Here is a 24,363-nt window from a genome sequence, read left to right as displayed (position 1 = left end):
AAGTCCGAAATAAATGTAGGTAGGGAAGCTATGGAGGCGATTAAGCAATTGTTATTTAAGCAATTCCCTCTGCAATGCTCACTCCACTCCAATATCTCCCTGGCCTGCCAATCCACCACTGGATTGTGCGCCACCAACCAGGGAAGACCTAATACCACCGGAGAGGGAAGGCCCTCCAGAACGTAACATGCAAGACACTCATTATGGTGGTCCCCTACCCGAAGGTGTAAATTACGAACAATGTGGGTGAGGTTTCTCTGAGACAGAGGAGCAGAATCTATAGCGAATACGGGAATAGGTCTCTGCAGCGTACAGAGAGACAAACCCATAGTGCGGGCAAAATGGGCATCAATCAAGTTTACCCCAGCTCCACTGTCTAGAAAAACAGAAATAGACTCAGTCTTAACACCAAAAAAAATGACCGCTGGTAACACAAATTGAGATGTTCGTATGGAGGAAATGTATACCCCCCGGCTGACATCCTCTGCACAGCCCGGGGTTAGTAGTTTTCCGACGGTCTTTTGTTTTTGAGAAAGGAGGGACAGACATTAATGAAATGACCCCTCCCCCCACAGAAAAAACAAGCCCCCCCCCTACGGCGAACCTCGGGAGGACGGACCTGACGAGAAGTTCCGCCTAGCTGCATAGGCTCATCTAAGTCAGTACAGGCTGACTGTTGCTTGGGAGAGGTAACCAATTGCTCCGGAATTTTCGATCTCTCCCTAAGACGTCTATCTATTCTGATAGAGAGGGACATAACAGCATCAAGGGAAAGGGGGGTCTCATACAGCGCCAGTGCATCCTTAACCCTTTCAGATAACCCAGAGCAGAACTGACTCCTGAGAGCCGGGTCGTTCCACTAAGTATCTGTAGCCCACCTATGGAACTCTGAGCAATATTCCTCTGCTGACCGATCTCCCTGTAGGAGTCTCCGTAACTTCGACTCAGCCAGGGCGACTCGGTCAGGGTCATCATATATGAGACCCAAAGCCCCAAAAAATCCCTCCACTGACCGAAGAGCCTGAGAACCAGGGGGTAACGAGAACGCCCAGGATTGTGGGTCCCCCTGAAGCAGGGAAATGACAATCCCTACCCGCTGTTCTTCATTACCTGAGGAGTAAGGGCGCAACTTAAAGTATAATTTTCAGGCCTCACGGAACGTTGCAAATTTGTCCCTTCCCCCAGAAAATCTGTCGGGAAGAGCAACCTTGGGTTCAGTGACAACCTGGTTACCCATAGCAACCGCTGGGGGTGCGGTCTGCTGCATTTGCTGCTGTTGTTGGAGAACAGACGCCTTCAATCCTGCCACCTCCAAAGACAGGCTTTGAAGCTGTTCTGCCAAGGCATCAATAGGATCCATATTGGATTCTAAGTAGAGAGAGAGAAAAAAAAAAAAAACAACAATTAAAAAAAAAAAATATATATATATATTTTTTATTTTTTTTTTCTCAAAAAGTAAAGGCCAGTTATAATATCATGGTCGGCGTGGCTATCACATACGTGACACAGAGGGAGGGAACGAGGAAGGCCCTGCCCAAGTGAGAGGGAAGATGGTGACCCCTGACTCACCTGGCGGCTGGCACCTGGCTGCCCTGACGTCCCTAGACGGGTTCCTCACCCGTACGCCGATCACGTGCCTAAAGCCCTGGCTTTCCCTGAGCTGAGCCCTAGGTAGTGAACAGGGCGATGGGAACACTAGTCCGCATCACTAACTCTAAGGGAAAACACCAAGGGGAGGACAGACAACACAGACTCAACATATATTCCCAGGTGGGCGACAACAGGAGACAACAATAAGCCAAACAGGGATCCGGAGGGTAGCACACAGGAACAACAACCAGGATTAACCACTCCAGTGGGTCAGTATAGATGTCCAGGCAGGAAGCTCTATAACTGGCAACTAGAGAAGTGTGAGGGGAGAATATAAGGAGGTAGGGAGTGGCAGACAAGAAACAGCTGAGGAGGAGAAGCTACGGATCCCTGAGAGAGACAAAAAGGATAGCAAGGCAAACACAGAAAACAATAACTAAGAAACACCGTGATCTTTAGATATAGAGCGCGCAGCCACCCGCTGCGACTTCCTGACCCCGGGTATAACGGAGTCAGACGTGGCTCTTGATACCCTCGTGACAATACCCTTATTTTCACCCAGACAGCCCCCCTGAGGCTAGCATCGGAGCATCTGATGCTCCAATGCGCTCCCGTGCACTGCGCTAAATCGCACAGGGCACTGGCTCTTTTGTTTTCAATAACACACTGCCGGGCGGTAACTTCCGCCCGGCAGTGTGTTCAGTGATGTCACCGACTCTGAGGGGCGGGCTTTAGCTCTGCCCTTGCCATTTTACTGGCTAGTGCAGAGCTAAATCCCGCCCATCAGTGCCGGTGACGTCACCGGGGTTCCTGGCAGCCCCATGGAGAGCCCTGGTACGTCACCGGAACTCCTAAAAATGCCTTTGCAATTTAGCGCAGGGCAAAGAAGACCATCGGAGCATGAACTGCTCCGATGCTCATGTCAGGGAGGCTGCCGGGGTGAAAATGGAGGGATGTCCGGGTTCAGCTCTGAACCCGAACAACCCCTTTAACTGCAAGTGACCAGAAGTTAATGAAGGTGAAGAGGCTGAGTTTTATTAATTTTCTCTAAATCATATTAAAATTGAATATTCATTGTATTTAGTTGTTTTTATTCTATCTCACTTGATTTTCAGCCTATATTATTTCCACCTTCAATATTCAATGATAGTAGGATTTATTTAATATTCAAATAACCGCAATTTACATGTCAGGACAAGTTCCGGTGATCGTCATTTCATGTTAAAGTTTTTGTGTAGAATTACAATATTGTGACCTTTCTTCAGGATAGGTCATCAATATCAGATTGTCAGGTGTCCGACACCCCCAACCACATCAGCTGTTTGAAGTTGTAGTGATGCTCAAGCACTGCTCCCATCTCGCTTGTAGAGGCGGCACAATGAAATTACAACTTCTCGTTCCATTCAGGTGAATATATTGTAATTACACTGCAGCGCCTCTACATTCAGACGACATTCAGTGTAATTTTAAAGTAGAAGCTGTGCTTTCATGAGCTCCACTACCCCTTCAAACAGCTGATCGGCGTGGGTGCCAGGAGTCGAACACTCATCAATCTGAAATTGATGATCTATACTGAAGATAGGGTAGCACAGTGGCTCGTTGGCTTGCCCTAGCAGCCCAGGTGTCCTGGGTTCAAATCTGACCAAGGACAACATCTGCATGGAGTTTGTATGTTCCCCCTGTAGATTGCAAGCTCCAATGGGGACAGTAAGTAGTAATAATGTCTGTAAAGTATCAGCTATGTAAGTGAGTAAAATAAATAAAATAAAATAAAAATATTGTAGCACTGTACTGCTGCTGGTAGATGGTTTCTCTCACTGCAGAACCAGGGAGCCTGTAGTTTGTGCTAAGATGTGTGAGGTTTCAGCAGCAGCAGCGTAGAGGAAGCACTGAAAGGAGTTTTTGAGTAGTGATGAGTGGCATAGGCAATATTCGAATTTGCTAACTTTTGGCCGAATATTCGCCATAAATTGGCAAATTCAAGAATTTGTGATCTCCAGTCATTGTTTACTTGATTGCGAAAATCGGCAATGTAATATATTCAGAATAAAATCGTGATAAATTAGCAATAAATTTGCGATTAGAATATTCAACACTATTCGCGAATATGAATATATAGCACTATATTGTAAATATTCGCGATTTCTCGAAGTAGCGATATTTGCTATTAAAATTTGTGATTCGAATAATCACACTCAACACTATTTTTGAGTTGTGCTTGAATGGCAAAGATTAAGTTTAGCTCCTGAATACAGTGGATTCATGCGTTTTCTCACTCTTTAGCTGGACTCATAAAACGCATATTGTAATATCAGATGGCCAGACCTTGTAAGAATATTATACGGAAATTTTGAATATCAAAGCAAGTACATCAGCCTCATCCAGTCTATGAGATGTGTTTATTGTTGTATGCAGTTTGCATTTTAAAATCTGGAGACAGATTCTCTTTGCATAAACCATATTCAATGTTCTTGTCATGCACTTACCCATCAATGTTCTGCGGCAAGACTGACCTCTATAATACAGCAGCGCCGACGCCAACCGTCACTTGTATATAGTAATGTTGCCTCTGACTGCTGACTCTTCTTTTGAAATTACCTCCTGGTGTAGATGTTGTTCTTTAGTTCTCTACCCTGTTTCATGTTTTCTATCCTTTGACTTTGGTTAGATCCTGTGTACTTAGCCAGGCCAAGGACTGTCGCCCAGTTGGGGGCTATTGTTTAGGGCAGATCATCCAAGTAGTCAGGGACAGTGGATTGAGTGGACTACACCGAGCCCTACTTAAAATGACAGCACTTTCTTTTTGTTATTTCTAAAGGTTAAACTTGGAAGCAACGTCAGCAGAATAAGAACAGTGATCCTCATGGGGTTTCCTAATGCGGAAAGTTTCAAGCTGATTCTTTTCATTCTTCTCTTGTTGATCTATTGTGGGACAATATGCGGAAACTTTGTGATCATCACCCTGGTGTCCATCAGCAAGAACCTCCATACTCCAATGTACTTCTTCCTGACACAAGTCTCCATATCTGATGTTATATTGATAACAGCCATCGTCCCCAATACTCTCCATTTCTTACTCATTGAGCCACGGCTGATGCCTTTAACATGCTGCATAACTCAATATATAAGTTTCTCTTTTGCTCTAAGCTCAGAATGCCTTTTTCTGACAGTCATGGCATTTGATCGATATTCGGCCATCTGTAACCCCTTACGTTATACATCTATAATGGACCTGAAGTGTTGTCTGTCTCTGGCAGCTTTGTCCTGGTCTTTGACCCTGCTGGTAATATCTGTGAAAATCACTAATGTATCTCTTTTACAGTTTTGTGGACCAAATGTTATTCACCATTTCTTCTGTGATCTTTTTCCTCTCTTACAGCTTTCATGTTCAGACACCTCTATATTTCAAATGCAAATTACAATTATCGTCATAACATTGGTCATTACACCATTAATTCTCATAGTTACATCATATACTTGTATTATTTCCTCCATATTAAAGATCCAGTCACTTACCAGGAGACTTAAAGTTTTCTCCACATGCAGCTCCCACCTGACTGTAGTTTGCATATTTTATGGGACATTATGTGGTATCTACATACTTCCTAACAAAGGACAAGCATTCAGTATCAGTACGGCCTTTTCCCTCTTTTACGCAGTGGTAACTCCCTTATTAAACCCCATAGTATACTGCCTCCGAAATAAGGAGCTAAATACAGCATTTAAAACAACCATTCAACGAATATCAATTTGCACTGAGCATAGATAGAGAGATATAGTAACTATGAAATTGATCGGTGGATAGCTAGATAGATAGATAGATAGATAAAGATAAATTGATATAAGATTATAGATAGGGGTCGCAACTTTTTAGCAATCTTTGCAAAAGTCACACATTGTAATTGCACCTTTGAAAAGTGGAGAAGTGTGCCATAGCTTGATAAATTTTAGCACAAAAAAAAAGATGTGCTCCAAAACATATAATATTATTCCACCAGAAAAGGGGTTCACTAAGAATGATAACTGCCTCCTCTATATACTTTTAGTCTGGATATTTAATCATGTGGGCAATGGAAAGCCCAGGGAATGCAAACTGTTCCAGTGGTGTGAAGAAAGAAAGAGAGTACATAGTGGTCGAACACCCGAATATGGCACTGTTTTATCACCTACCAAAAATCCATAAAAAGCCTTTGAATCCACCAGGCAGACCGATTATCTCGGGGATTAACTCTCTCACTAGTATTCTTTTTCATTACGTTGATATTTTCCTTCAAAACCATGTTATAAATCTCCGATCCTATCTGAGAGATTCCACACAACTAATCAGTTTACTAACAGATCTCGAATGGGAACCGCATTTTTGTTGGCTGACATTAGATGTTGCAGCACTCTATTCCAACATCCCACATACAGCGGGCATTGAAACTACAAAACGTCTTTTAGAAACAGACGATCGTCTTTCCGTCAAACATAAGGATTTTATATTGGATGCAATCCACTTTATTTTAACACATAATGTTTTTACCTTTGAGGGCAAGATTTATAAGCAACGAAACGGGACCGCAATGGGGACGCGTTTCGCGCCAAGTTTTGCCAATTTATATATGGGCTGTTTTGAAGATGTTTTTATCTATTCAAGTCACTACTGGAAGAAATACATCATATTTTACAAACGTTATATAGATGACCTGATAATAATTTGGAATGGCCCCAAGGAAGAGGCAGAATCATTCGTTAACTACCTCAATAAAAACACATGGAATCTCTCGTTCACATCGAATATAACTACCTCATCTATTGAATACCTAGACCTACTCCTCTATTCAGAGAATAAGAACATTAAGTCCAAAACACACTTCAAAACAGTCGATGGGAAGAGCTATCTCGACTATAGGAGTGCTCACCACAAAAAGTGGAAAGATAATATACCATATAGCCAATTCAAACGGATCAGACGGAACTGTACTGAAGATGACGACTTCCTCATTCAAAGCGAGATACTGCGCTCCAGATTCATGAAGAAGAGATACCCGAAGGGAGTCATAGATGGTGCGTTCATGCCGGCAAAGAACCAGAGCCAAGAGGAATGCCTGAATGTAAGGGAGAAGAATAAAATAGCCGAAACACCAAAAAACATGGATTACAAGACCTCTTTTATCACAACTTTTAACCCTAACCATAAAATTTTAAGAACGATTTTATCAAAACACTGGCACATACTCAAATGTGATCCATATCTAAAAGATACTATACCTAAAATACCGCGCATCATCTTCAGGAAAGCAAAATCCCTGAAGAATACGCTTGCACCAAGCAAATTGAAGAAAAAGAAGAAGAGCACTAACATAATTCCAACTGGGGCAACAGGCCTTTTAAAAATCACAGGCACCTACAAATTTAATCATAAACTATGCAAATGCTGTAATAACATCACAAATCGGAGACAGTCATTTAAGAGCAACGTGACGGGGGAGGAATATCCAATCAAAAGCCTCTTGAATTGCTCATCCTCCTATGTTATCTACGTGATGGAGTGCGAGTGTGGTTTACAATATGTAGGCCGCACCATCCAGTCACTTAGAGAAAGACTAAACAAACACCGCTGGAACAACTCACGGGGCTACCTTAAACACAGTGTGTCCCGCCATTTCCTTACCTCTCGTAATAAAGACCCATCCGGATTGACAATTACACCTATCGAAACCATTGCAGAAACAACGTCGGATAGATTTAGGACCTTACAGAAGAGAGAGATGTTTTGGATTTTTAAATTACAAACCCTTGAACCCCATGGACTTAATGAGTCCTTGGAGAGCAAATGTTTCTGAACAGCTCTCTCCCAAGCTATCAGATGGAAGGAGATTTATTCCCCTCATATTTTATTCATTTATTTATTTATTTATTTTCTCCTTAACAATCATTATAATAATATATTTTCCACCTGTGAGACCCTCTTCACTCCTTCTCATGGTTCCCCTCGCAGGACCCCCCCCCTCCTCCCCACTACAACCAATTTTCCCGTTCCCATCCATCTGTACACATCAATATCCTTTTATATATATCAGTGATGTCCCCTTACCCCTAAAGGCAATTCACTTTCCTTGCACACTAATTTAGGTCAATAATACTCAATCACCTCTACATTTATTTAAACATCATTACCATGAGTCATATACATCTACACATATATACATTTACACACATTTCAGGCTCCCATCCTTCTCCGATATGTTGAGTGCAGCCCCCCAATTCCTCCGTGCAATGTAATTCTGCCACCATCCCTTCCAACAGCTTTCAGTCCTTTCCCCAAGCGCTACACATAACCACGCCCCCATATGAACACGCTGCCCACTGACTCAGTTAGACACGCCCCCTCTCTGGCTCCATCCCTCACAAGCCGACGGCAGCCTCGGCCCTACATCAAGCGCTTTAGCTCCGCCCCATCTCTTTCATCATCCCCGATCCTCTCCAGACACTCCCTTCCATCACGCCTCCACACGAGCTCTCCGCCCGTGCACCAGGACAATACCTCCTTTGCACCGCCCTCCCCAGGCTCCGTTCGCGTTCCCCCACCACACACCCACATGGAGGCAACTCCTATGGACCCGGCCAGCTCCTCCTACTCACTCCCCTATTTCTCCAGCAGCGCGGGCACTGAAGAGGTCAGCGTCTAACACGCGCCTCTCCAGACGAGCAGCGACACTCTCCTAGTCTCCCGGCTCAGGTAAGATGCCCTAAGGCTGAAAGTCTATATGTTATTCTTTTTGTGCAAGCTACATAACCAACACCTACTGTTGGCTAATAGACAATATACTCCCCAATACTCTGCCAGCAGACACACTACATCTGCTTACCACATCTGCTAGCGCTCTTTCAACTATATGCCTTTTCTTTAGGTTACCTATAATTATATCTAAAAGTCTGGCCCTGGAATTGTTTTTAGTATTGTGGCTAATTTAATATCAAGCCCGCTTTTATAACAGATATTTTATTATTATTATAACAGCATAGATTAAACAAGGTGTCAATTCTGTATTTATTTTATTTTATCATTGATGATTATTATTGCCAATTTATTTCTATATATACTTTTAATCTTCTTTGTTTGGGTATTCTTGTGAGACCCACCATTTTATGAGTATATATTTTGGTATCTATATTTACAGCTATCCACACCTATTCATTTATTTATTTATTTATTTATTTATTCATTCATTCCAGTTGTTATATAGAATTCCCACAGGGAAACACAAAATTTATGTCTCTATACATATGTTTTTCCCTTCTTACCTAACTTTTCTTTTAGACTTGATAAAGGGGACTTTAACACCCCGAATCGTTGTCTTACGATTAAATGGAACACTACTGAAATTAAAATACTGTCTTTGATCGGTTGTTTCGTGCGCCCTCAGCAGTCCACACACTCCACTTAAGGTTCAGCGTACTCTCTTCAAGTGGTGTGACCAGGAAGTCCGGAAGTATGAAGCACGCTTCCTTCATTAATCTCTCAAATGCTTATCAATGAGGGACAGATTGAGGGCAGTGATGATTGTAGATTGTAAGTTTCTTAGTGTCAAAGGCATGTAAATTTCAGAATGTATGGCTAGTAGAAGGGTGCTCAGATAGATGGGGATTTGTAATATTGAAGGAGAGAAGGTTGTGGTCAGAGAGTGGGAGAGGAGATTTAGTAGTGAGAAATGGAGCAGAGACGGAAAAAGACCAGGGTTAAGTGTTTTATTGTCTTTATGAGTTTGAGCATTAGAAAGTTGAGAGGAGGTTAGAGATAAATGCTGGGAGATGGACAGGAAGATAGGGCTGTTAATCAGGATGTTAATGTCGCCCAGAACAAGAAAAGTGATCCAGGAACTGGGTGAGTGAGCCAGGGGGTCAATATACAACTGCCACTCTGAGGTAGAGAGAATGAAATAGTCTAAGAATGTAGACTTTAAATGATGCAAATTAAAGTTATGGTACTGGTGGGATGACCTGAAAGTGCATTGTGGGGGAAGAATTATGCCAACTCCATCACCATGTCTGTTGTCAGGTATAGGGGTATGAGAATAGTGTAAGCCACCATAAGAAAGAGCAGAAGGAGAAGCAGTGTTAGATTCCTGAATCCAAGCTTCATTGAGAGCCAACGGGTTAAGAGAATTAGTAAGAAATTAGTAAGAAAGAAGTCATGAATGTCAGTGAGTTTGTTACACACCATGGATTCCAGAGCACGCAATTAAAAGAGGGAAAAGAGGACATACAATGAATAGTGATGAGATTAGCAGGTTTTCTATGTGATATGGAAAAAGAGGTTTAAATTAGAAACGGGTGGGCCAGGATTAGGTTCGATATCCCCTGAAGTTAGAAGCATAAGTATAAAGAGAAAGAGCAAATGGTTCTGTGATTTATAAGAGTTCTTATTGTGTTACACCCGGGGACATGATGGGTTGAGATGATTCAGGAAGGTGAATAAACCATGTTTATCTGCTAGACACATTTCAATGTTGACACTTTGCGTAAGATGACCTGTGCCACATGCCCTTAATTCAGTATTGAAATAACTGCAATTTGCTCATGTGTGGACAGATTCTGGTGATCTTCATTTCATGTTGAATTGTGATATGCCTGAGTAACCTTGAAGTTTGCAATACTGTAAAATTCTATGGTAAAATATTTCATATGCTTATTGCACCATCGTTTTCTAATGTATAGACTTTAAAGGAACACTAAATTTTGCGGCAAGTTTCCTCAACTGATTCAGGTATCCATTGGTGTATTCATAAGCTAAACGTAAAGTGGTTTTCCAAGCTCCTGATATTGATGAACTATCCTAAGCCTTATAGTGATGACATATCCTCAGGATAGTTAATTAATAGAAATGAGCAAAGTTTTGTAAAATTTGATTTGGCAGCTGCGCTGAATTTTAATAACAAATTTGATTTGTTACAAATTAATTTGTCACAAATCGCTATGTTAAAACCCTATTCACCCTATCAATTAATGGGACCATTTTAACAGCTGCTTAGACAGAGTAGATCGGCTGTCTATTGGTAATAGTAGTAGTAGTGGTAGTGGTAGTAGTGGCAGATGCATAGTTTTAATAATTGTGGCAGTAGAAGATTAGCAGAGAGGAGCAGCAGCATGATGGAGGAAGCAGCAGCCCGTCTCATTTATCCGTCTCATTAATCGTAGTCTACACCTGTTTTAGGCATAGAAAATGGTCTAAATGTAAGACAGCTAGGAAGTTGTCTTATGTTTAGAACTGGCGATGGGTATGCTGAAGTTATGGAGAGGCCAGCGCCTCTTCAAAACTTCGGCAATCCACCACCAGCGCGGGGGCTTTATTAAGACTGGCGTCTAAAACGGCGACCTTAATAAATGACCCCCTTTACGTATTGGTGAGTCTAATAAATTGCCTTTGTGTGATATATAAAGTTTCACTATTGAGATCTTTGCTTCTTTCCTTCTTTTGAGTGAGAAAGGTCAGAAGATCAGGAGTTGGAGAAGTTTCCCTGGGTAACAATGAACAGTGTAGAAGGATGTTTGAGTGGTTGGAAAAGGATGTCCTGTCTCTTAAAAAAGCTACGGAAATCTATCTGTTTACAGATAACTATAAGTGGGGAAGGACGTACTTCACAACAATCCAGCAGCATTTTGTATGGTAGAGACTACGGCAAGGATTTTTTATTTAACTTTTATTATATTGGTAGGCAGGCAGCAGCAGTGACGTGATGGAGGCAGCAGCTGTACTAAACATGATGGCAGGCAAGCAGCAGCAGTGGCATGATGAGGACAGTAGTCACCAGCTGTAATCAATGCCAGATCTATTCATCGACCTCAGCCTGAAGAGTGTGAACATCCTCCCAGTACAGGCTTGGTTCATTTTTACAAAAGTGATGTTTTAGACACTGGCGGAGGACAACTTGGTCCGTTTGGGTGTCACCACACTTCTGCGTTGCTAAAAACCCTCTCCGAGGTGACACTAGAGACTGGCAAGAAAGAAAGCGTATTGTGCTAGTTAAGCCTACTGTTCCAGTTTGCCTGGCCAGAAATTCATGGGTCAGGGAACAGGGTTTGTGTTGGAAACTGGCCAGTGTAGGTAGGCCTGAACCTGGGCATTGAGGTGTGAGGTCTCAGCTTTCTGATTTGCCTCAGTCTGGCACGGCACTGGCAAAACTGCTCCATCATATTGCAGAGACTGAACTTGCTGCTGCTACTGCTCCTGCAGCTATTGATGCCTCTGGTGGTGGGAGGGGGTGAATTTAAAAGAGGAGGGCTTACCTTTTAGAGATGCTGGCAGCAGGCCTCTGTTTATCGAAGGCTGCAGCAAGCTCATACACTGTGTTTCTTAATACTAATGTAATTTGGCCTTCCTTTTGGGAGTGGCATAGCTATCAGGGAAGCACAGGAAAAGACTGCTTCAGGCCCAAGCTCAGAAGGGGCCCTAGAGCAGTACTGAATGTTTTCATTACATCAACATGCTGTCCCTACTTACAGCTGTGCTGTACTTTATAGAAGTAGATGTGCAGCCAGCCAGTAGCGCAGGGGCAACACGTGAGGTGCACGGTGGACCGATGAGGGGCCAAATTATAACACACAGTTCATCAGTTTACTCACGGTTAGCAGTAAGCCTCCCTGGGCTGGCAGCACAGTGTTGAGGTGGACAGCACAAAATCCTCCGGGGCACGCTCTATGGTAGGGAAGCATCAGCCAAGATGGTGGTTGAGGTGCCCTTGATGTTAGGGGTGCTTAGGGTGCTTGTTGCGGCTGAGTCCCTTGATGTTATTTGTCGTGAAGCCAGTACTGTTAATGGTGGTACAACCATTAGTAGTAATAATGAGGTAGACAGGGGTAAGATGCAACTCACAACTTTTACTGATGTTGACTTTGATGGTAGCAGTACAAAATACAGTCTGTTATTGGTATTTAGAGTTAATCTGCAAATCCACTGTTTCTAGGCTTTCTTAGGTTTGATTTAAGCTTAGCCGGATGTTTTCTGTATCAGTGCAATTTGGTGAGGTTGCCGGAGGCTATGGTATCCTTCACCTGAATATCCCAAAGGTCCTTGATGCCTGATTTGTGGCTTTTATCCTTTGGAAGGTAAAGTATTTTATCTTGTCCCTTTTCTGGACTAAACTTTCATCAGAGCAGAAGTGCTAGATCTACACTCTCTCACTCTCAGCAGACTGACTAACTAACCAACAACCACTGACCTATCCCGTCCTCTGTCTCACTAGGCCTGAACTAGGTATATATGGAACCTAAGTTTTATCCCCATCTAGTGGTGGGATGTATAAATGACACCTAATCTGCCTGGTAACAGGGATTTTGAAGGTAAAATGTTACAAAGTCACATAATACAACATAATACAATTTCTAGGGTAAAAAGTGCTTTTAAGCAGTGCCCACACACACGTAGTGGGACGCTGCAGATGCCACTTACAGTAGTACCTCGCTCTCCTCCTCCCACCTCCTCCTATGGCCATTCTCACACTGAGATCCACATTATCATGGTGGGTCCCTTGGCCCCCGTCCCCTGCTCTGCATTTCTCCTGACTGCCACTGTCGCTGCCCCCACCACCAATGCAGTGGCTACAGATGCCACTATTACCATCACAGCTATGCATGGGCTGCAAATCTTCTTCTGAACCTCCAAAGCAGACCAAGTGGTCACTGCTTTCACGCAAGTCGTTAACAGGGAGACTCTCTTGACTATCTGCTGTAGGGAATGGTAGGGTTTTCTTGCCACTTCTTGGCAAAAAGCAATACTAGGAAGCGGCAGTGAAGGCAGAGAAGACTCCAATGAAAGCCTTCTCTGGGGCTGCAAGGATGAGGAGCAGGAGCAACGCTGTGGTCCCTGGCTTCATTGCACGGTGTCAGACTCAAAAGTCACCTCCACGTCATCCTGCTGTGACTGAGAGTAGGAGTGAGTTATCCATTTACAAACTACAAATTGGCGTGGTATTAAAAAGCAGGAAGTGCTCAACCCCATATGCAGTGGTGAATCTATACCGGGGGGCAGATCCTGCGGACCACAAGTACCACAATGGACATCCGACACAAGATAGCAAATGTGTGGATGTGATAAACAGTAAAAATAATATAACAAAAACAAAGACAGGTGCACTCTGCGGTCTTACTAAGCCCTCAAACTGGTGTAAAATTGAGAATTAGACAACATATCCTGCCAATTTGTATTTTTTATTTTGAATTTTTTGGAGGTGTAGAGACTCCTAGTCTGAATGTGCCTTTATTTCCATATTCTACAGGCAGCATTCTGGTGCACATGTGAGGCCCGGGCTATATCAGCCAGTCTTGGGTGGGGCGCAGAGCTCCTCCCATTGTATGCATGGTCACATGCTGGAGGTTACTGGGAGATTGCTTTGAGTCGGACCTTGCGCTACTGTAATTCGCAAACTGGCTCCTGGTATTGCCCATACGGCCCAGGTAGGTTTAGCGTTAGGTCCTGAGCTACTTGAGAAACCTTGGCGCAGTGCTCGGGCTCAGACATGTCCTCCAAGCAGGATATGTTGGCTAATTCTAAATTTTACACCAGTACGAGGGTTAGTTCACCTGTCTTTGTTTTTGCTATATTATTTTTAGTGAGTCATCCATTACACAATGTCATAATTTGAAGTGCCTGGAGATGCCCTTATGCATATTTTGGCCTAGTATTTCATGTTATTACTTGAGATATAAATTGCTACCTTTTGTATTGTAAGACACACATATACACTGCGTGCAGAATTATTAGGCAAATGAGTATTTTGACCACATCATCCTCTTTATGCATGTTGTCTTACTCCAAGCTGTATAAGCTCGAAAGCCTACTACCAATTAAGCATATTAGGTGATGTGCATCTCTGTAATGAGAAGGGGTGTGGTCTAATGACATCAACACCCTATATTATGTGTGCATAATTATTAGGCAACTTCCTTTCCTTTGGCAAAATGGGTCAAAAGAAGGACTTGACAGGCTCAGAAAAGTCAAAAATAGTGAGATATCTTGCAGAGGGATGCAGCACTCTTAAAATTGCAAAGCTTCTGAAGCGTGATCATCGAACAATCAAGCGTTTCATTCAAAATAGTCAACAGGGTCGCAAGAAGCGTGTGGAAAAACCAAGGCGCAAAATAACTGCCCATGAACTGAGAAAAGTCAAGCGTGCAGCTGCCAAGATGCCACTTGCCACCAGTTTGGCCATATTTCAGAGCTGCAACATCACTGGAGTGCCCAAAAGCACAAGGTGTGCAATACTCAGAGACATGGCCAAGGTAAGAAAGGCTGAAAGACGACCACCACTGAACAAGACACACAAGCTAAAACGTCAAGACTGGGCCAAGAAATATCTCAAGACTGATTTTTCTAAGGTTTTATGGACTGATGAAATGAGAGTGAGTCTTGATGGGCCAGATGGATGGGCCCGTGGCTGGATTGGTAAAGGGCAGAGAGCTCCAGCAAGGTGGAGGTGGAGTACTGGTTTGGGCTGGTATCATCAAAGATGAGCTTGTGGGGCCTTTTCGGGTTGAGGATGGAGTCAAGCTCAACTCCCAGTCCTACTGCCAGTTTCTGGAAGACACCTTCTTCAAGCAGTGGTACAGGAAGAAGTCTGCATCCTTCAAGAAAAACATGATTTTCATGCAGGACAATGCTCCATCACACGCGTCCAAGTACTCCACAGCGTGGCTGGCAAGAAAGGGTATAAAAGAAGAAAATCTAATGACATGGCCTCCTTGTTCACCTGATCTGAACCCCATTGAGAACCTGTGGTCCATCATCAAATGTGAGATTTACAAGGAGGGAAAACAGTACACCTCTCTGAACAGTGTCTGGGAGGCTGTGGTTGCTGCTGCACGCAATGTTGATGGTGAACAGATCAAAACACTGACAGAATCCATGGATGGCAGGCTTTTGAGTGTCCTTGCAAAGAAAGGTGGCTATATTGGTCACTGATTTGTTTTTGTTTTGTTTTTGAATGTCAGAAATGTATATTTGTGAATGTTGAGATGTTATATTGGTTTCACTGGTAAAAATAAATAATTGAAATGGGTATATATTTGTTTTTTGTTAAGTTGCCTAATAATTATGCACAGTAATAGTCACCTGCACACACAGATATCCCCCTAAAATAGCTAAAACAAAAAAAAAACTAAAAACTACTTCCAAAAATATTCAGCTTTGATATTAATGAGTTTTTTGGGTTCATTGAGAACATGGTTGTTGTTCAATAATAAAATTAATCCTCAAAAATACAACTTGCCTAATAATTCTGCACTCCCTGTATATTGGGCAGACTAGATGGGCTAAATGGTTCTTAATGGTGAATGTTTATATTATATAGATGATGCTATAAATATAACAATAAAAATAAAGATAACAATAAAAATTAAAAAATGAAAGATATATATATATATATAAAATATGTGTATATATATATATATATATAGGTACGTTAGGGTAGAGTATAGAGTCTATTCGGCAAAGGTATATAATTCAATGGGTATTGATGGAATAGGATTCCCTAAAATTATGATTAAAAATAGGTAAAATAAAGTAAAAGTAGTGTCCAAAAAGTAGTGTCCAAAAAAAATATATTAGAGAATGTTCAAAGAGTTTTTTAAGAGGTCCTGGAATCAATAAATGTGGTCCAAGAAGTTCTAATAGTAGATGTTGTCTGTCTTCAGTAAGGTGGTGGTGTTCTTGAGAAGAGTGCAATATATGCGCATATAAAATCCAATTGATAAAAATAGGAGTAAAGTGCAGTGCAAAAATAGAGAATTGGGAAAAAAATAATAAATATATGTGCTCAATGGCATATAATATGTTGTGCACAACAAATGTTTCCTTTTAGTATACAAGTGAAAAAATGTGTTAAAATCGTTGTTGGTACTGATACAGCTTGGTTAGGACTAGTGTTGAGCGAACAGTTCGAGCATAGTTCGGGTCCGTACCGAATTTTGGGGTGTTCGTGACACGGACCCGAACCCAAACTTTTTCGTAAAAGTTCGGGTTCGGGTTCGTCATTCGGCATGTATTTTGGCGCATTTTGAAAGGCTGCAAAGCAGCCAATCAACATGCATCATACTACTTGCCCTAAGATGCCATCGCAGCCATGCCTACTATTGGCAAGGCTGTGATTGGCCAAGTGCAGCATGTGACTCAGCCTCTTTATAAGCTTGTGCGCACGTCGGGACGTGCTCACTCCCGATGTGAATAGAACAGGGTTAGATGCAGCTGATGCTAGGGCGAGAATAGGCAGGGATAATTGAATAACTGGAAGCAAATTTCTCTCCTCCACCTGTGATTCATCTGAACAACTGCAGCTGAGCTGCTTTTTTGATAGGGATTGGCTATTTTTAGAGTGGCCAGAGTGATTTTTCCATCCACATGTACCTGGGCTGACCGCCGGCCGCCATTTTGCGACTTGTAGTGCTGCAGCAGAAGCTGCCACAGTGTGCATTCCAAAGCTCCAAACAAGTCAGACATCTACACCTGGGATTCAGACCAATAGCGATTTAGCAGCACAGTCCAAGGCTATTTTTTTTAAAGGTTGTGCAGACCATTTTGTGGCACATGTTACTGGGCTGATAGGCGGCGGCCATCTTGGGACTAGTGCTGCAGCACAATCTCTCCCAACGTCCATTAATCACTTGTAATAGTGGTCTGTGCCATAGAAATCCTACATCAGGGACTTGGGTGTGCTTGTGTCACCCCTACTAATACCAGTCCACCTGTAATCCATACAGTGAAAAGCCATAAAGTATTCCAGTGAGGGGATTTTTTTTATTTAAAAAAGGCCAAGTTAGTTTATCTGGCGTTCAATATACTAGATACAGTTAGGCCTGCGTTTCATACATCTGGAATTAGCAAACTAATGTGCTGGGGTTGGGAAAACATATATGTACCCATACTAGAATCTGTCAAAGAAAGCGGTACTCACATATAACAGTCATTCCATCTGTAATCCATACAGTCAAAAGACTGAAAGTATTCCAGTGAGGGGATTTTTTTTATTTAAAAAAGGCCAAGTTAGTTTATCTGGTGTTCAATATACTAGATACAGTTAGGCCTGCGTTTCATACATCTGGAATTAGCAAACTAATGTGCTGGGGTTGGGAAAACATATATGTACCCATACTAGAATCTGTCAAAGAAAGCGGTACTCACATATAACAGTCATTCCATCTGTAATCCATACAGTCAAAAGACTGAAAGTATTCCAGTGAGGGGATTTTGCTTATAAAAAATAATATATTTCATTGTGGTGCGAGTTGAATCGCAACAATGAAGAAAAATACTATTAAGGGACGAGGACGCGGTCGTGGTGGTGTCCGTGGAGCCTCTGTTGCTGGTAGAGGACGTGGCCGTTCGGCCCCAGGCGCACACAGTAGGGAACGAACTCCCTCAACTAGCCGGCAGAATGTACCGCAATATCTCGTGGGGCCCAATGCCGCTCTTAGGATGGTAAGGCCTGAGCAGGTACAGGCATTAATCGATTGGGTGGCCGACAGTGCTTCCAGCACGTTCACCACATGGTCTTCCACCCAGTCTTCTGCGGAAAGCGCACAGGTGGCACCTGAAAACCAAGCCCATCAGTCTGTCACATCACCCCCAAGCATATCAGGGAAACGGTCTGAGCCACAAGTTATGCAGCAGTCTCTTCTTCTGTTTGAAGACTCTGCTTCCAGGGTTTCCCAGGGGCGTCCACCTAGCCCTTCCCCAGTGGAGGAAGACATACCATGCACTGACGCACAACCACTTATGTCTCCAGATGAAGAGGACATGGGAATACCACCACAGCAGAGTCACCGACTCTCTGATGATGACGAAACACAGGTGCCCACTGCCGCGTCTTTTTGCAGTGTGCAGACTGAACAGGAGGAGGTCAGGGAGGGAGACTGGGTGGAAGACGATGCAGAGGACGATGAGGTCTTAGACCCCACATGGACTGAAGGTCGTGGCGATGACTTTCACAGTTCAGAGGAAGAGGTAGTGGTGAGACCGAGACAACAGCGAAGCCAAAGAGGGAGCAGGGGGCCAAAGCAGACGAGCCGCCGCCCCCAGAGTTCGCCTGCTACTGGACATCGCCAACAGGGACCCAGCCCCACAAAGGCAGCTTCAAAGAGTTCCCTGGCATGGCACTTCTTTAAACAATGTCCTACCGACAAGACCCGAGTGACTTGCACGCTCTGCCATCAGAGCCTGAGGCGAGGCATTAATGTTCTGAACCTCAGCACAACCTGCATGACCAGGCATCTACATGCAAAGCATGAACTGCAGTGGGGTACACACCTTAAAAACCAGGCACTCGCTGAGGCTCCCCCTGCTCCCTCTACCGCTGCTGCCTCGGCTTCCGCCTCGAGAGGAATGTTGCCACCTGCCGAGCAGCAAACAGAGGATGTGCCACCGACACCACCACCACCGCCACCGTCAACTAGCGTCTCCACTATATCACACAGCAGCGTTCAGCTCTCAATATCTCAAACCTTAGAGAGGAAGCGCAAATTCCCCCCGAGTCACCCTCGAGCCCTTGGCCTGAACGCCAGCATTTCTAAACTGCTGGCCTTTGAAATGCTGTCATTCCGGCTGGGGGACACAGACAGCTTCAAACAGCTGATGGCCATGGCTGTCCCGCAGTATGTGGTTCCCAGCCGCCACTACTTCTCCAAGACAGCCGTGCCTTCCCTGCACATGCAAGTGTCCGATAAAATCAAGTGTGCACTGCGCAACGCCATTTGTGGCAAGGTCCACCTAACCACAGATACGTGGACCAGTAAGCACGGCCAGGGACGCTATATCTCACTAACTGCACACTGGATGAATGTAGTGGCGGCTGGGCCCCCGGGCGGACAGTTCCTTGGCGCACGTCCTTCCGCCCCCTAGGATCGCAGGGCATCATTCTCTGCCTCCTGTAGCCTCCTCCTCCTACTCGGCTTCCTCCTCCACTGCTTCCACCAGCTCATCCGGTCAGCCACACACCTTCACCACCAACTTCAGCACAGCCCGGGGTAAACGTCAGCAGGCCATTCTGAAACTCATATGTTTGGGGGACAGGCCCCACAGCGCAAAGGAGTTGTGGCGGGGTATTGAACAACAGACCGACGAGTGGTTTCTGCCGGTGGGCCTCAAGCCAGGCCTGGTGGTATGCGATAATGGGCGAAATCTCGTGGCAGCTCTGGGACTAGCCGGTTTGACGCACATCCCTTGCCTGGCGCATGTGCTGAACTTGGTGGTGCAGAGGTTCATTCACCACTACCCCAACATGTCAGAGCTGCTGCATAAAGTGCGGGCCGTCTGTGCGCGCTTCCGCCGTTCACATCCTCCCGCTGCTCGCCTGTCTGCGCTACAGCGGAACTTCGGCCTTCCCGCTCACCGCCTCATATGCGACGTGCCCACCCGGTGGAACTCCACTTTGCACATGCTGGAGAGACTGTGCGAGCAGCAGCAGGCCATAGTGGAGTTTCAGCTGCAGCACGCTCGCGTCAGTCGTACTGCCGAACAGCACCACTTCACCACCAATGATTGGGCCTCCATGCGAGACCTGTGTGCCCTGCTGCGCTGTTTCGAGTACTCCACCAACATGGCCAGTGGCGATGACACTGTTATCAGCGTTACAATACCACTTCTATGTCTCCTTGAGAAAACACTTAGGGCAATGATGTTAGAGGAGGTGGCCCAGGTGGAGGAGGAGGAGGAGGATGAGGGCTCGTTTCTAACACTTTCGGGCCAGTCTGTTCGAAGTGGCTCAGAGGGAGGTTTGTTTAAGCAGCAGAGGACAGGTTCACAAGTCGCCAGCCAAGGCACTGTACTGGAGGACGAGGAGGATGAGGAGGAGGAGGTGGAGGGGGACGAGGATGACGCAAGTTCACAGCGGGGTGGCAGCCCAGGCCCATCACTGGTGCGTGGCTGGGGGGATACGGTGGACGATGACGATACGCCTCCCACAGAGGACAGCTTGTCCTTACCCATGGGTAGCCTGGCCCACATGAGCGAATATATGCTCCAATGCCTGCGCAACGACAGCAGAGTTGCCCACGTTTTAACGTGTGCAGACTACTGGGTGGCCATCCTGCTGGATCCCCGGTATAAAGACAATGTGCCCACTTTAATTCCTGAACTGGAGCGCGACCGTAAGATGCGCGAGTACAAGCGCACGCTGATAGAGGCGCTCTTGAGAGCATTCCCACATGTCACAGGGGAACAGGTGGAAGGTGAAGGCAGAGGAGTGGCAAGAGGTCGCCAACGCAGCTGTGTCACGGCCAGCTCATCTGAGGGCAGGGTTAGCATGGCAGAAATGTGGAAAAGTTTTGTCTCCACGCCACAGCTATCTGCACCGACACCTGATACGGAACGTGTTAGCAGGAGGCAGCATTTCACTAACATGGTTGAACAGTATGTCTGCACACCCCTCCACATCCTGACGGATGGTTCGGCCCCATTCAACTACTGGGTTTCTAAATTGTCCACGTGGCCAGAGTTAGCATGTTATGCCTTGGAGGTGCTTTCCTGCCCGGCGGCCAGCGTTTTATCTGAACGCGTATTCAGCACGGCAGGGGGCGTCATTACTGACAAGCGCAGCCGCCTGTCCACAGCCAACGTGGACAAGCTGACCTTCATAAAGATGAACCAGGCATGGATCCCACAGGACCTGTCCCTCCCTTGTGCAGAGTAGTCCTTATTAACTGCCTAAAACATGTCTTGTTGTGCTACGGGCCACTTCTTTATTTGATACAAATTTTATGAAACCCAGTTGAATGAAACTCTTCTCTGTCTGGGCGCCGGGGCCTAACCAGATGAAAGTGGCCGGTTAAACTAACGGGTGACATGAAGCCATAACCTCTGCCATGCTACCTCTGTCTTCTGTCTGGGTGCTGAGGCCTAAGTCAAATAAAGCGGTCTTCTGCTGTGCTGGGGGATATGAAGCTAATCTCTGACCTCTCTCCTCTGTCTGGGTCCAAAGGCCTAAATCACTGAAAGAGGCCTTCTCCTGTGGTGTGTGATATGATGCCAGAATATGTGCTGTGGGGCCTCTCTCCTCTTCCTGGGTGCAGGGGTCAAATAAACTAAATTGTGGCCTACTCCTGTGGTGGTTGATATGATGCCTGATTCTCTGATGTGGAACCTCTCTCCTCTGTTTGGGTGAAGGGGTCAAAGTAACTAAATGGTGGCTTCTCCTGTGGTGGCTGATATGATGCCAGAATATGTGCTGTGGTGCCTCTCTCCTCTTCCTGGGTGCAGGGGTCAAAGTAACTAAATGGTGGCTTCTCCTGTGGTGGCTGATATGATGCCAGAATATGTGCTGTGGGGCCTCTCTCCTCTTCCTGGGTGCAGGGGTCAAAGTAACTCAATGGTGGCTTCTCCTGTGGTGGCTGATATGATGCCAGAATATGTGCTGTGGTGCCTCTCTCCTCTGTCTGGGTCCAAAGGCCTAAATCACTGAAAGAGGCCTTCTCCTGTGGTGTGTGATATGATGCCTGAATATGTGCTGTGGTGCCTCTCTCCTCTTCCTGGGTGCGGGGGTCAAAGTAACTCAATGGTGGCTTCTCCTGTGGTGGCTGATATGATGCCAGAATATGTGCTGTGGTGCCTCTCTCCTCTTCCTGGGTGCGGGGGTCAAAGTAACTCAATGGTGGCTTCTCCTGTGGTGGCTGATATGATGCCAGAATATGTGCTGTGGGGCCTCTCTCCTCTTCCTGGGTGCAGGGGTCAAAGTAACTCAATGGTGGCTTCTCCTGTGGTGGTTAGTATGATGCCAGAATATGTGCTGTGGGGCCTCTCTCCTCTTCCTGGGTGCAGGGGTCAAAGTAACTCAATGGTGGCTTCTCCTGTGGTGGCTGATATGATGCCAGAATATGTGCTGTGGGGCCTCTCTCCTCTTCCTGGGTGCGGGGGTCAAAGTAACTCAATGGTGGCTTCTCCTGTGGTGGCTGATATGATGCCAGAATATGTGCTGTGGGGCCTCTCTCCTCTTCCTGGGTGCAGGGGTCAAAGTAACTCAATGGTGGCTTCTCCTGTGGTGGTTAGTATGATGCCAGAATATGTGCTGTGGGGCCTCTCTCCTCTTCCTGGGTGCAGGGGTCAAAGTAACTCAATGGTGGCTTCTCCTGTGGTGGCTGATATGATGCCAGAATATGTGCTGTGGTGCCTCTCTCCTCTTCCTGGGTGCGGGGGTCAAAGTAACTCAATGGTGGCTTCTCCTGTGGTGGCTGATATGATGCCAGAATATGTGCTGTGGGGCCTCTCTCCTCTTCCTGGGTGCAGGGGTCAAAGTAACTCAATGGTGGCTTCTCCTGTGCTGATTGATATAAAGCTGATGGTTGTGCCATCTGACATGGTTGCCAGGGTCTGATTCAATGGGGGCCTACTCCTGTGGTGGGTGATCTAAATGCCTGATTCTCTGCTGTGAAACCTCTCTCCTCCGTCTGGGTGTAGGGGTCAAAGTCTTTCAAAGTCGCCTTCTCCTGTGCTGATTGATATGAAGCTGATGGTTGTGCCATCTGACATGGTTGCCGGGGTCCCATTAAATTGTGGCCTACTCCTGTGGTGGTTGATATGATGCCTGATTCTCTGATGTGGAACCTCTCTCCTCTGTTTGGGTGAAGGGGTCAAAGTAACTAAATGGTGGCTTCTCCTGTGGTGGCTGATATGATGCCAGAATATGTGCTGTGGGGCCTCTCTCCTCTTCCTGGGTGCAGGGGTCAAAGTAACTCAATGGTGGCTTCTCCTGTGGTGGCTGATATGATGCCAGAATATGTGCTGTGGTGCCTCTCTCCTCTTCCTGGGTGCGGGGGTCAAAGTAACTCAATGGTGGCTTCTCCTGTGGTGGCTGATATGATGCCAGAATATGTGCTGTGGTGCCTCTCTCCTCTTCCTGGGTGCGGGGGTCAAAGTAACTCAATGGTGGCTTCTCCTGTGGTGGCTGATATGATGCCAGAATATGTGCTGTGGTGCCTCTCTCCTCTTCCTGGGTGCAGGGGTCAAAGTAACTAAATGGTGGCTTCTCCTGTGGTGGTTGATATGATGCCTGATTCTCTGCTGTGAAACCTCTCTCCTCCATCTGGGTGTAGGGGTCAAAGTCTTTCAAAGTCGCCTTCTCCTGTGCTGATTGATATAAAGCTGATGGTTGTGCCATCTGACATGGTTGCCAGGGTCTGATTCAATGGGGGCCTACTCCTGTGGTGGGTGATCTAAATGCCTGATTCTCTGCTGTGAAACCTCTCTCCTCCGTCTGGGTGTAGGGGTCAAAGTCTTTCAAAGTCGCCTTCTCCTGTGCTGATTGATATGAAGCTGATGGTTGTGCCATCTGACATGGTTGCCGGGGTCCCATTAAATTGGGGCCTACTCCTGTGGTGGGTGATCTAAATGCCTGATTCTCTGCTTTGAAACCTCTCTCCTCCGTCCGGGTGTAGGGGTCAAAGTCTGTCAAAGTCGCCTTCTCCTGTGCTGATTGATATAAAGCTTATGCTTGTGCCATCTGACATGGTTGCCGGGGTCTGATTCAATGGTGGCCTACTCCTGTGGTGGGTGATCTAAATGCCTGATTCTCTGCTGTGTAACCTCTCTCCTCCGTCTGGGTGTAGGGGTCAAAGTAACTAAATGGTGGCCTACTTCTGTGGTGGGTGATATGATGCCTGGTTCTCTGCTGTGGGACCTCTCTCCTTTGTCTGGGTGCTGTGGTCAAAATAATAGTAAGTGACCTTCTCCATTGGTGGGTGACTTGAAGCCTGATTCTGTGCTATGGGACCTCACTCCAATTAATATTGTTTAATTTTTATTTATTTTAT

At 45.5% G+C, this 24,363-nt stretch overlaps 1 protein-coding gene across 1 annotated transcript; it reads left to right on the top strand.

Moving 5' to 3' along the window:
- Nucleotides 1-4,762: 4,762 nt before the first annotated feature.
- LOC120990084 (olfactory receptor 1468-like) lies at nt 4,763-5,359 on the top strand. The gene has a single exon (XM_040418626.1). The coding sequence runs from the start codon at nt 4,763-4,765 to the stop codon at nt 5,357-5,359; it is 597 nt and encodes a 198-aa protein (XP_040274560.1).
- The last annotated feature ends 19,004 nt before the right edge of the window (nt 5,360-24,363 follow it).

This window comes from Bufo bufo, chromosome 1 (genome assembly GCF_905171765.1).
Source record: "Bufo bufo chromosome 1, aBufBuf1.1, whole genome shotgun sequence".
NCBI classification, from domain to species: domain Eukaryota; kingdom Metazoa; phylum Chordata; class Amphibia; order Anura; family Bufonidae; genus Bufo; species Bufo bufo.
Note: the sequence above shows the minus strand (reverse complement) of the source record. Positions and strands in the feature narration are given on the sequence as shown.

Bases quoted from the DNA above. Each gene is read 5' to 3' on its own strand.
- LOC120990084 (XM_040418626.1), top strand. From the start codon at position 4,763: ATGGCATTTGATCGATATTCGGCCATCTGTAACCCCTTACGTTATACA.